The 11,335-nt window shown below is 61.7% G+C and overlaps 2 protein-coding genes across 2 annotated transcripts; both read left to right on the forward strand.

Moving 5' to 3' along the window:
• Positions 1 to 1,834: 1,834 nt before the first annotated feature.
• Positions 1,835 to 5,395, forward strand: ATP6V0C (ATPase H+ transporting V0 subunit c). Its single transcript, XM_049768533.1, has 3 exons — positions 1,835 to 2,027; positions 4,452 to 4,635; positions 4,731 to 5,395. Exons 1-3 carry the CDS (start codon positions 1,949 to 1,951, stop codon positions 4,933 to 4,935), a joined length of 468 nt encoding a protein of 155 aa, XP_049624490.1. The 5' UTR covers positions 1,835 to 1,948; the 3' UTR covers positions 4,936 to 5,395.
• Positions 5,396 to 5,541: 146 nt separating this feature from the next.
• On the forward strand, positions 5,542 to 9,374 carry AMDHD2 (amidohydrolase domain containing 2). The gene is made up of 11 exons (XM_049768489.1): positions 5,542 to 5,678; positions 5,770 to 5,906; positions 5,988 to 6,127; positions 7,664 to 7,718; positions 7,809 to 8,021; positions 8,102 to 8,190; positions 8,266 to 8,410; positions 8,489 to 8,596; positions 8,679 to 8,747; positions 8,981 to 9,082; positions 9,175 to 9,374. Exons 1-11 carry the CDS (start codon positions 5,596 to 5,598, stop codon positions 9,261 to 9,263), a joined length of 1,230 nt encoding a protein of 409 aa, XP_049624446.1. The 5' UTR covers positions 5,542 to 5,595; the 3' UTR covers positions 9,264 to 9,374.
• The last annotated feature ends 1,961 nt before the right edge of the window (positions 9,375 to 11,335 follow it).

An 11,335-nucleotide genomic window follows, 5' to 3' on the forward strand; every position in this document is an offset into this window, starting at 1 on the left:
GATCCCTGAGTGCAGAGCCCCACTAAGTACTATAGCTGTGGCCTCAGAACACCTAGGAAGATAAAGGAGCACCTGGCTGCCCCTCCCAGCGTTGACATACCCTGATCCCTGCAGATCCCTCCAAGGACGAAATTCAGGTTGGGAAAGAACAAGAGTTGTGCTGGAGAAGATGGCAGGGTCACATCCTGCCCCAGAGCCTCAACTTTGAGGGTCCTGGGCAATGTGACAGGCTCAGAAACCCAGAAGGAGGCTGTTGTGCCTTCCTCCTCCCCTTCAGAGGCAACCTGGACTGGTACTAGGGGCAGCTGTGGCGAAGTCTTGGGCCTGGAAAGAGGAGCAACGGATAGAAGCTGGTGGGGATCTGGGTAGGTGGGGCATACTGACTTGGGGTGTCAGCATCTTTTGGTGTCACCTCAAGCTGGAACCTGAGTGTAAACGAGACATATCACAGCTCCCCATTGTCACCTGAGACCGGGGACCCTGCCTTTTCTGTCCTGTGGGCTCTGGCACACAGACTGGTGTTGCTGATTTCCCTGGCAGTACCTCCCGTGTGCCCTTGGCTCTGCACCCTCAGAGCCTGAAAATGGGGTGTTAGCTCGGCCTGGATCTCCTGCTTGCTCTGTGGCTGATTACAAGGTAGGTGTAAGAAAGTCACAGCTAGGACTGCTGTGGGGGGGGGGGAGCCCATTCCCCCCTCCACACTCAGCATCTAGGGTGTCAGAGCCTTAGGGAGAGCGGGGACAGGGCACGGGGAGCTGAAAAGAGCAGTTGAGATGGCCATCCCAGCCTGACCGTGTCTCCTGGACCCAGAAGCGCCATCCCACGACCTTGACAAGGTTGGGAGATGGGGCCTCGCGGGAGCCAGAGGCCAGCAGGGGATGTCCATGGGCTCTCCTGCAGCTGCACAACCTCCCCTCATCCCAGCCCTGCTTGGAATTAGTGCCCTTCAGGCAGTGCTCAAGAATCAGAGCCAGGCCAGGAAGGCAGGAGGCCCATGCTCCAGAGACCTGAGACTGAGACCCAGAGGACAGACGGGGAGCGGTATCCAGGGCTGGTGGCCCAGAGGAGCCAGTGTAAGAGCCTGCATAGGGCACCACAGCCCGGGCCTGGTCTGAGACATGCAGGACACCGCTCGGCGGGGACACAGGCGACAGAGCGGCCACTGAGCCGCTCCCATGGGGGAGACTGGGGGTGCAGTTACTCTCCCAACCGCAGTGTTGGGAGAGTGGGCAGGGACTGAATGGGGGGCCTTTCCTTAGAAGCCTAAGGGTGCTGATGGGGTGCCGGTCACCGGACAACCTGGGGACAAAGAGGGCCGCAGGGCGTGCATAGGCCACTTAGACTCGGGGTGCAAGCTCGCGCCCCCTTGGGAGCCCGCTGGCCCAGCAGAAGCCCCAGGCTCACACGCCAGGCCGCGAGAGCAGAGCAACCACCGGCAGGACGCGAACCGGTGCAGCCGCCGCGCAGCCGCAGAGGAGGCGGGGTCTGAGGACACGCCCCATATGCTAATGAACCGCAGGCTCCGCCCCGGTCGGCCGGTCCAAGTGTGGGGGTCGCTCCTCCTTCAGGCCGCGCTCCCTCACGAGCTGGCGGAGTCTCGGAAAACCCGGGACTAATCCCGAGAGGCGGTTCTGATGGGGTTCTGGGCGCTGGGGAGCCGGGCAGCGGCTGCGGACGCGGAGGCGTGGGGGTTCCCGGGGGCCCCACCGCGCCGGCTCCCCCCCGGCCTCCGGATGGTACGGCCCGCAGGGGGCGGGGCCAGCGTCACGTGACCCGCGACCCGCCGCCATCTTGCTTTGCGGTGCTGCTATTTAGAGCGCAGCGGCTGCGGGGTCCCCTCGTCTCGCGCCCGGCCACCGCTCCCGACGTCTCCGCGCCACGCCCGGACGGACCCTCCGCCCCGGCCCGCACCCCGCTCGCCCCGCGACCCCCCGCCCCGCTCGCAGACATGTCCGAGGCCAAGAATGGCCCCGAGTACGCCACCTTTTTCGGGGTCATGGGCGCCACGGCCGCCATGATCTTCAGCGGTGAGCCAAGGCGCCGCGGGGGGGTCGGGGTCGGGTTTTGGGGGGACCCCCGGGGCGGCGGCGCAGCCTTCCAGGGCCCCGCGAGTGACGTCACGCGAACGCAGCCGGCCCCGCGCGCCGACAGGTGTCGGGCTCCCCCCTTTTCCCTGCGGCTGCCCCTGCTGGTCGGGCGAGGCGGGGGGCAGCCTGGAGGGGACCCCCGAAATGCGGGCCTGAACCGGTGGGGCGGCGGCTGTCGCTTCCATCTTAGTCCCCGGGGTGGGCCCCGCGCCTGCAGGCCGGGTGACATCACAGCACGAGGGGAACCCCCCCTCCACTTTCCCGCACACCCAAACCAGCTGCCCTGGACCCCCCTGGCTTCCTCCTGATTTGGGGGAATGCTTCCTATAAATTGCTCAACGGTCCCGCGGGCGGGGTGCACCGGTGGCTGGAGAGGGCCGAGAACCGGCTATCTGCTGGGAACGAACGAGTGGGCGTCTGGGGCGGGTGTCAGCCCAATGGGGCTCAAGGCTGCCCCCCCAATCCTTAGCGAGGGCCCCCGCCACATGAGGCAATGCGTGACCTTCCTTCCTCTCCCGCAGGCCTGGGGTCGGGGTGGTCCCTTCCTTCCAGGCTCGCTCATACCACCACCGCGCTTTGGAAACCCGGCCCTGCCTTTGCGGGGGTGTGGGGTGACGTGCAAGCCCGTTGGCCCTGGCAGTGCAAGGTGCTAAGTGGGATGCATGACCAAAGCGGGCCGGCCTGGCCTGGCCTGGCCTATGCAAGGCCCTCTCAGGTCTGTCTGGTTTGGGGCTGGCTGACCCCGCCCTACCCCACCCATTGCACAGCTCTGCCGGTATGTGGAGGTTTAGACTCCAAACAGTCCCTGCTGACTGTAAGCACCAGGCTGGGGGTGGTTCAGAAGGCTCTTGGGGGTTCTCCTTTGCCTGGGCCTGCCTGACAGTCACGAGCTGCTGAGTGAGCCCTGCCCTTCCCATCCTGTGCGAGCAAGGGGTCATTTGTGGTGGGACCGTGGTCTCCACTTCCCCCTTCCTTTCCAGGCAGCCCTGCCAGGCCTCTCTCTCTCAGCCCACCACTGCCCTGAGCTCACAGGACCACCTGTGGGTGCCATCATGCCCGGCATGTGGGTCACTCATGAGGTCTCATTGAGACTGCAGGTACTCCTGGGGCATCATGAGTACAATTGGGCCCTGCCACGTGGTGGTAAGGGGGTCCAGGCCGGCACAGCTTCTCCTGGTGCCCCCACTGTGCCCCTTCCCCCCTTCAGTAGGCCAGTCCTAGAAGCTCCTCAATGCTCAGACGGGTCCTGACCAGATCACAGCAAGTGACTGAGGCCCGGCCATTTAGTGCATGGGACTTTGCCACCCCAACCCAGAATTCATGCTAGAGATCAGGCTCCCCCTGAGGGCTCAGGCTGGGCCTGATCCCCCCCCTACAGACACATTCCACCTCCCCAGGATTCAGGCATCATCCCCACCCTGGGCTCAGGTGGCTCCTCCAGCGGCCAATTGGGCCACTGGCCTCGATCTCCTTTCTCAGTGGAAACCTTCCCAGGGCTGTGCGCTGGCCCCTGGGTCTACTGACCAGTCTTCACTTCCGGGCTCTGTCCCCACCCCATGGTCCCAGGGGCTGACTCCCAATCCTGTCTCCCTCTCCAGCTTCCCCTTTTTCAGCTGTGGCAAAAAGCCTGTGTTCTTTCCCTATCACTCTCCAGAAAGGTTCCCCCATCCTATCCCGCCTGCTGACTATGGGTAGCATTGAGTTCCACTAGACTCGTCCTCTCTGTCTGCACCCCATTCTTCAGGTGACCCTGCACAGAGGGACCCAGGGCTCTTGCCCCAGCCCTGCTGGCCCACATAGGCACATCCCTGACCTCATGGCCAACAGAGCCAAGCCCTCCCAATTCTACATGTACCCTGTCCATTGCCACTGTGCCGACATGCCACTTGAGAAACCACTTCCAGGATTGCTCCCTTCCAGCCTGAGAGGCCCAAGTGGGAATTTTGAGCCCCAGCACCATTTGAATAGGGCTGGAGAGCCTGATTCTGCATAAGCATGGGCGCTAGACCCATGGTTTCACAGGCTGGGTATGGACCCCCCTTTTGCTCTGGGCAAGGTCATGGTAATGGGGGGATCCCTCACTTCTTGACCCTGCCCCCTCAATTTAAGGGCTTCACTCTAGCCTGCCCCCTCTGGCCATGGACTTATCTCATCAAATTGCACACTGGGGTTTTTAGAGCTGGCTCTGGGTCGACTTATCTCCTCATCAAATTGCACCCTGGGGGTTTTGTTAGTGCTGGCTCTGGGCCACTGTCCTCCACACCTCTACTCTGACTGGAGGGCCAACTGGTAGGTGTGGAGGTGCAGAGAAGGGATGGGGTCCTGCTGTCCCTTGTTCTGCCTCACCATCTCTTCCTCTCACAGCCCTGGGGGCGGCGTATGGCACCGCCAAGAGTGGCACGGGCATCGCCGCCATGTCGGTGATGCGACCAGAGCTGATTATGAAGTCCATCATCCCGGTGGTCATGGCAGGCATCATAGCCATCTACGGCCTTGTGGTGGCCGTGCTCATCGCCAACTCTCTGAATGACGGCATCACCCTGTACAGGTGAGTGCCGGACTGCCCGCACCCCTCAGGGCTGCCAGAGGGAGGGTTGCTGGGTCCTGCCTGGTCTCACTTGTGCCCTTCCCCCCACCCCCCAGGAGCTTCCTGCAGCTGGGCGCCGGCCTGAGCGTGGGCCTGAGTGGGCTGGCAGCTGGCTTTGCCATCGGTATCGTGGGGGACGCGGGCGTACGTGGCACTGCCCAGCAGCCCCGGCTCTTCGTGGGAATGATCCTGATTCTCATCTTTGCGGAGGTGCTGGGCCTGTACGGGCTCATTGTCGCCCTCATCCTCTCCACGAAGTAGCCCCGCCTGTTCCTGTTCCCGGGAAGCCAGAATCCAGAATCCCGCGTCAAGTCCTCCCCACCCCACCCCCCATCATTCCAAAGCAACCACTTCCCAGGCCCAGGGCTGCCGCCGCCCCCCAGTAGCTGGTCTTGTAAATGCGCAGTGTCCTAGTGCCCGTGTCTGTGGTCCCCCATCCGCCCCACCGCACCCCACCCCGCGCCCTGGACGCCGGCCCACTTTCCCCTGGGGCCGACTGAGGACGCCCACGCTGCCCCCACCCGCCCCGAGTGCTGTGTTGAGGGTGATCGCACCCCGTTTTCTCCACTGGATGTTTATTTATAAAAGATTTGACCTGTTCATACAGCTCCCAATAAGTCGTCCTCCCGGCGAGTCGCTCGCTCCGTGGGGGTCCGCGCCTGGGGGGAGCGCCCTGGGCAGGGCCGGCGCCCGAGTGGCTAATAAAAGTTGTCAGATGTGACCGGGCGCCCTGTGTCCCTCCCTGTCTAGGCCGGAGTGGAGTGGGGGGGAGGAGGGGAAGGGCGGGCGGGGCGTCACGTGACGCGGCCCGGCGGTCACGTGGGCGCTGTCAGCTGATGGTCACGTGACGCGGGCCCGGAACTGGGCGCTGGGCGCGCGATTCAGCGGCGCAGTGTGTTTGGGGCGGTGCGGGCCGGAGCGATGCGCGGCGGGCAGGGCTCGGAGCGGGCGCGGGTGCTGCGGTTCACCAACTGCCTGGTCCTGCGGAAAGGGAAGCTGCTCAGGTGGGCCCCGGAGCGCGGACGGGGTGGGACGGGCCGGGCCGGCGCGGGGTCGAGCCGAGCCCCCCAAGCCCTGCCTGGCCTCTGCGTGCAGGGAGGACCTGTGGGTGCGGGGAGGCCGCATCCTGGACCCCGAAAAGCTCTTTTTCGAGGAGCGGCGCTTGGCCGACGAGCAGCGGGACTGCGGCGGCTGTATCGTGGCGCCCGGCTTCATCGACGTGCAGATAAACGGTGCGCCTGGGGCTGCGGGGTGGGGTGCCGGGCAGGTCGCCCAACGCCCTATAACTGAACCCCTCTCTTCCCGGGGTGCAGGGGGATTCGGTGTGGACTTCTCCCAAGCCACGGAGGATGTGGGTTCGGGTGTCGATCTGGTGGCCCGAAGGATACTCGCGCACGGAGTCACCTCCTTCTGCCCCACTCTGGTCACTTCGCCTCCTGAGGTCTACCATAAGGTGACGCCCCCACTACCCCCGGAGCTGCAGCAGTCCCCCATCGATTCACCCTTGGTGCCTGCCTGGCCGGGCTTCTTCTGGCGGGCGTCGCCATACAGACTCATCACCCTGCACCTTGGCCGGGCTGGTGCTACTGGACTCCTAGACCTCTGACCTCAGCACTGCACCACGCCCAGCAGAGGAAGCCTCTCTTCCTGCAGCCCACCGGCCCCGCGCCACCCCATCTCCCAACTCCCATTCCTCCACACCCTCTGAAAAGGGTCCTTATCTGAAAGTCACCTACCACTGCTGTTGGTAGCCACCCCCCAGTCCTACTGGCCAGGCAACACATGAACCTCAGGTTCTGGAAATCGTGAGCCTCCCTGTCAGCAGCCCTGAATGGAACCCCGGCCCCCACGGGCAGCATCACTGGGTCCTGCCAGAGGTGCTGTTTTACCCAGGGACGTTCAGGCCACTCCAGTCTGTTCCCCACCCTCAGGCACATTCCAGGGCTGCTTGTCTGCCCCCCAACCTCCTCTCCCATACCTCCAAGCCTTCCTATCAGGACATCAGCTGCTTTAGGGCCTGGGTGCCCTGGGGTGATCTATCCTTGGCCTGCAGGACTCTGCCCCCTCCCTTCCTTAAGGTAAAACCCTCGAGGGTGTGCATATAACTGAGTGGCCAATGGACGAGGATAGTGCTCAGAACTCTGGCACCCCCAATTCAAGTGAAGTAGTCCACTGACACCTGCTGCTGCTCAGAATTATGCTTTTGAGGGAGAGCTCAGCTCCCTTGTCCCAGGCCCCAGATCCTGAGCTGGCCTTTGACCTTTGACTCCACACCCTTGGTCTGGGCCTCTGATCTCACACACCCTCAGCCCTGGGGACCTGCCTTCCGGGCTGTGAGGCTGTTGTGGAAGGGTGTCTGCTCTCTTGTCCTCTTGATCTGTAGTATCTGCCTAGCAAGGCAGCAGGCATGCCGGCCCCCCACATGCTCAGTGGGTGGGGTGGGCAGTGCTGCTTCCCCTCTACACCCCACCTTTCCTGGAGATTCTGTGCTGGGCTCCTCCCAGTCCTCCCAGTTCCATTCTGTCTGGAAGATTCCTCAATGATTTCTTGGAAGCCTCAGGCCTTTCTCTTCAGGCTCTGTCCCACATCTGTCCTCTCTGACCCTTGCCCTGTTTGGGGGCAGGAGTGGGGGATCTGTGCTGAAGCTTCTGAATTCCTCTGTCATCCTTGGGCTGAAAGCCTCAGTGACCCTACACCCCTACAGGCCAGGTACCACCCAGGCTCAAGTCTACCCCCACTTACCTGTCCCTATCCCAGCCTTCATCTGGTTGGCTTTAAACCTCTAGAAAGTGCCTGTTTTCTGGAGTGTGGGGTGTCAGGCCCCCTGGCCAGAGATGCCTGCCTATTGGGAGGGCATCGGTGACTCATGTGAGGACCCCTAGTGGGATCCAGGCCTCTTGCACCCCACATCTGGGCCTGATGTCTCCCTTTCTGGGGTCTCCTGGATGGCTCTGAACCTTGAGCAGGATTCTGATTGTTGCTTTTTCAGGTCCTGCCTCAGATCCCCATCAAGAGCGGTGGGCCATGCGGGGCTGGGGTCCTTGGTGAGTGATCACCCCAGCTCCACAAGGGCCTACAGGTATCCTCATGCCCGGGGTGGGGGTAGGACCGGAGCCATTGTGCCCTCCCTGCAGGGGTGCACCTGGAGGGCCCATTCATCAGCCGGGAGAAGCGGGGCGCACACCCCGAGGCACACCTACGCTCCTTTGAGGCTGGTGCCTTTCCCGACGTGCTGGCGGCCTACGGGCAGCTGGACAACGTGCGCATCGTGACGCTGGCTCCAGAGCTGGGCCGCAGCCAGGAGGTGATCCAGGCACTGACCCAGCGCGGTATCCGCGTGTCACTAGGTGAGAGGACCTGGGGGGGCATCTGGGGTCCGATGGGGCTCAGGCTCAAACTGAGCTGAACTGGCCGTGCATACATGCAGGGCACTCGGTGGCTAACCTGCGGGTGGCCGAGGAAGCTGTGCAGAACGGGGCCACCTTCATTACACACCTCTTCAATGCCATGTTGCCAGTGAGTTGGGCTGCTGGAGTGGGCATGGGGTGTGGGCAAGGGGGAACCTTTGGTGCTTAGCAACCCACCCTGCAGTTCCACCACCGTGACCCGGGCATCGTGGGGCTCCTGACCAGTGACCAATTGCCCCCCAACCGCTGCATCTTCTATGGGATGATCGCTGATGGCATCCATACCAACCCAGCCGCCCTGCGCATCGCCCACCGGGCCCATCCTGAGGGTGAGTGGCAGAGGGGGTGGGGTTGGTGGCTGCTGGGTGAGGGGTGCCACAGGTGTTGAGCTCCCCCCCTATACTCAGGGCTGGTGCTGGTCACTGATGCCGTCCCTGCTCTGGGCCTGGGCAATGGCCGCCACACTCTGGGGCAGCAGGTGGTGGAGGTGGATGGGCTGACAGCCTACGTGGCAGGTGAGTAACAGCCATGCCTGCCAAGCCTCTGGAGCCCCCATCAGCCTGTGCCTAGTCCTCCAATCTACTCCATCTGCACCAGGTACGAAGACGCTGAGTGGAAGCATCGCCCCCATGGACGTGTGCGTCCGGCACTTCCGGCAGGCCACTGGTCAGTGGGCAGGCAGGGGCCCTACATCCTTCTTAGGGATCCCCATGGCTCCCTGGTGTTAAGGGTGGGGGCCTGGCATAGACACATCTCCAGGGCTGCCCTGCCAGGGTGGCAAGGCCAGAAGGCGCTTCCACAGGGAAACTGGGTTGAGGTGGTCTGGGGCTCCTGATACCGGGTCTCTGGCCAGACCATGACTGTGGGGTGGGTGACTGGTCACTTGCTGTCACCTGCAGGCTGCAATGTGGAGTCAGCCCTGGAAGCTGCGTCCCTGCACCCTGCCCGGCTGCTGGGCCTGGAGAAGCACAAGGGGACCCTGGATTTTGGCGCTGATGCAGGTCAGTACCTGCCTAGCCCTGGCTCTTCCCTGCTCCCTATGGCTTTTGGTGGCACGGGGGACCCAGACCCCGTCCTGCCGCTTCTGTGGCAGATTTTGTGGTGCTGGACGACTCACTTCACGTCAGGGCCACCTACATCTCGGGTGAGCTGGTGTGGCAGGCGGAGGCGGCCCAGCCATGAATGCATAGCCAAGAGGACCCTGCCTGTGAGGAGCTGGTCTCTAGGCCTGGCCCTGACTGAAGTGTGGCTCTCAATAAATGTGTGCCCACGGGACTCCACACAATTAGTGGGTGCCCACGGACTTGCTTGCCCTGAATCTTCTTCTAAATGGCTGCTTGGTTGACACTGCCATCAGGGGCTAAGGTTGGGGAAGTATAGGAAGTATAGGAAAGTGGTGAAAGTCTGGCCTGGGGCCCAGTGACCAGCCAGGAGGGAGACAGCAAGGGGCTTGGATCAGACCCCTGTGCTCCAAGCTCCCCAGAGGACGCTGAGGGAAAGGTCTGGCATGTAAGAACCAGCACAGGACAAGGGGTTTCCCCCACCCCATGGTACTGCCCTACTTTTTCCCAACCCTTTGCAGTTAGAAGTGCCAACTGCCTATAAGCCATGCCTGAGGCCTATCCTGTGGGCCATTCAGGGTGGGGACAGGGCTGGCCATGAAGTTTTCAGGGTTTCCCTCTGATGTAGCTAGTGTCACAGGGTCTTTTTGGCCTGCGATGGCCCGTCAGAGTTGCTTGACTGTAGGAGAAGTGGGGGTTCAGGGTAGGAAAGTCCCCTGTAGGAGGAAGGTGGGGATGATGTACTCTCAGGCCTGGCCAGGCTCTCCCCTGCTTCACAGAACCCCAGGGATTGTGGGGTTGTGCACACTTCAGTCTGGGCCCCAGACCTGGACTTGGACTCTGCCCCTCATCAGGCATCCTGAGTGATTCTCTTGACACTGCTCATACACAGTCCAGGGGCCCTCTGGGGCATGGTGCAGTTTATGTGAGGCCTTCGTCCTCCAATGCTGCAGAGCTTTCAGGGTCCCCTGACCCCTGGCCTCCTGAGTGGAGTTGGTGAGGCTGCTGGCTTCACCTGCTTATTTAGCTCCTCCTGTTGACTCCTGCTGACTCCGTTGCTAGGGGCCATAAGAAGGGCCCTGGATTCTCCTCTCGTGCAGTGAGGAATGGAGGAGGATGGCTGCTGGGACCCCCAGCCTCCCCAGTTGTCCACTCCCAGGAGGAACATGACCTCATAATGTCATTGGTCCAGTTGCACTTGCCCCAGGACAGAGGCGAGTGGGGTTGGGCCCACTCCCCCTGCTAGGTACCCAATAGCTGTGTTGGGCCAGGTAAGTCCATTTCTCCCCAGTCAGCCCATCTGACCTGTTCCAGGCTTGTGCTTTGGCTCCAGTTGTGAACAGCCCCTTCTCCCTCCTACAACTGTCCCCTGCCTGGCTTGCTTCCACTTAGAGCTCTACTTCAGGTTGTTGTCCCCATCCTGCTGCTGGGATACCCTCACTGTCCCTACACATTCCTGTTCTTCAGTGTCTCCTTTCTACTAAAGCTTTTAAGAAATGTTTGGGGAAAAAAAAATGTTTGGGGGGGGGCAGAGAGATAGCATGGAAGTAGAACGTTTGCCTTGCATACAGAAGGGCGGTGGTTTGAATCCTGGCATACCATATGGTTCCCTGAGACTGCCAGGAGCGATTTCTGAGTGTAGAGCCAGGAGGAACCCCTGAATGCTGCCAGGTGTAACCCAAAAACAAACAAAAAATAATGTTTGGGGAGCCTGAGCAATACAGTACAACAATTGTACAACCCCAGTACAACAGTACAACAGGTAGGACACTGGTCTAGTGCACAGCTGACCCAGGTTTTCTCTCAGGCATTCCATTTGGTCCCACAATCCCTGCCAGATAGATCACTGTTGTGGCCCAGAAAGAAACAGAATCAGGCCTAGGCATTAACACCTGTCATCTCCCAGTGTGAATCCCTGGGCAAGCCCAAATTATTTGGGGTTGGAAAGTATAGCGAGGAGGCCTTGTTCCAGTTCCTAGTACCCCATATCCTGAGCAACCACCTAGGAGTAACCCTTGAGCATCGCTGGATGTGACCCTAAGACCAAAAAAAAAAAAAAAAAAAAAGTGGGGAGCTCCTTCATGACTGGAGCTAGTGCCTTTTTGCCCGGAGGAGCCACGGAGTCAAGGCCCTCATGGGATCCTCAGGGAGCAGCCCCGAGCCTGGCTTGCAGAGAGAGGCCCCAAAACAAAC

Source organism: Suncus etruscus, chromosome 2, assembly GCF_024139225.1.
Source record: "Suncus etruscus isolate mSunEtr1 chromosome 2, mSunEtr1.pri.cur, whole genome shotgun sequence".
In the NCBI taxonomy this organism is placed as follows: Eukaryota; Metazoa; Chordata; class Mammalia; order Eulipotyphla; family Soricidae; genus Suncus; species Suncus etruscus.

Excerpts from the sequence above, each read along its gene's own strand:
- ATP6V0C (XM_049768533.1), top strand. The coding sequence starts at position 1,949 with ATGTCCGAGGCCAAGAATGGCCCCGAGTACGCCACCTTTTTCGGGGTC. Across the intron at positions 2,028-4,451 it reads GGCCGCCATGATCTTCAGCG|CCCTGGGGGCGGCGTATGGC; the intron begins GTGAGCCAAGGC and ends TTCCTCTCACAG. Across the intron at positions 4,636-4,730 it reads GACGGCATCACCCTGTACAG|GAGCTTCCTGCAGCTGGGCG; the intron begins GTGAGTGCCGGA and ends CCCACCCCCCAG.
- AMDHD2 (XM_049768489.1), top strand. The coding sequence starts at position 5,596 with ATGCGCGGCGGGCAGGGCTCGGAGCGGGCGCGGGTGCTGCGGTTCACC. Across the intron at positions 8,597-8,678 it reads GCTGACAGCCTACGTGGCAG|GTACGAAGACGCTGAGTGGA; the intron begins GTGAGTAACAGC and ends CATCTGCACCAG. Across the intron at positions 8,748-8,980 it reads GCACTTCCGGCAGGCCACTG|GCTGCAATGTGGAGTCAGCC; the intron begins GTCAGTGGGCAG and ends TGTCACCTGCAG.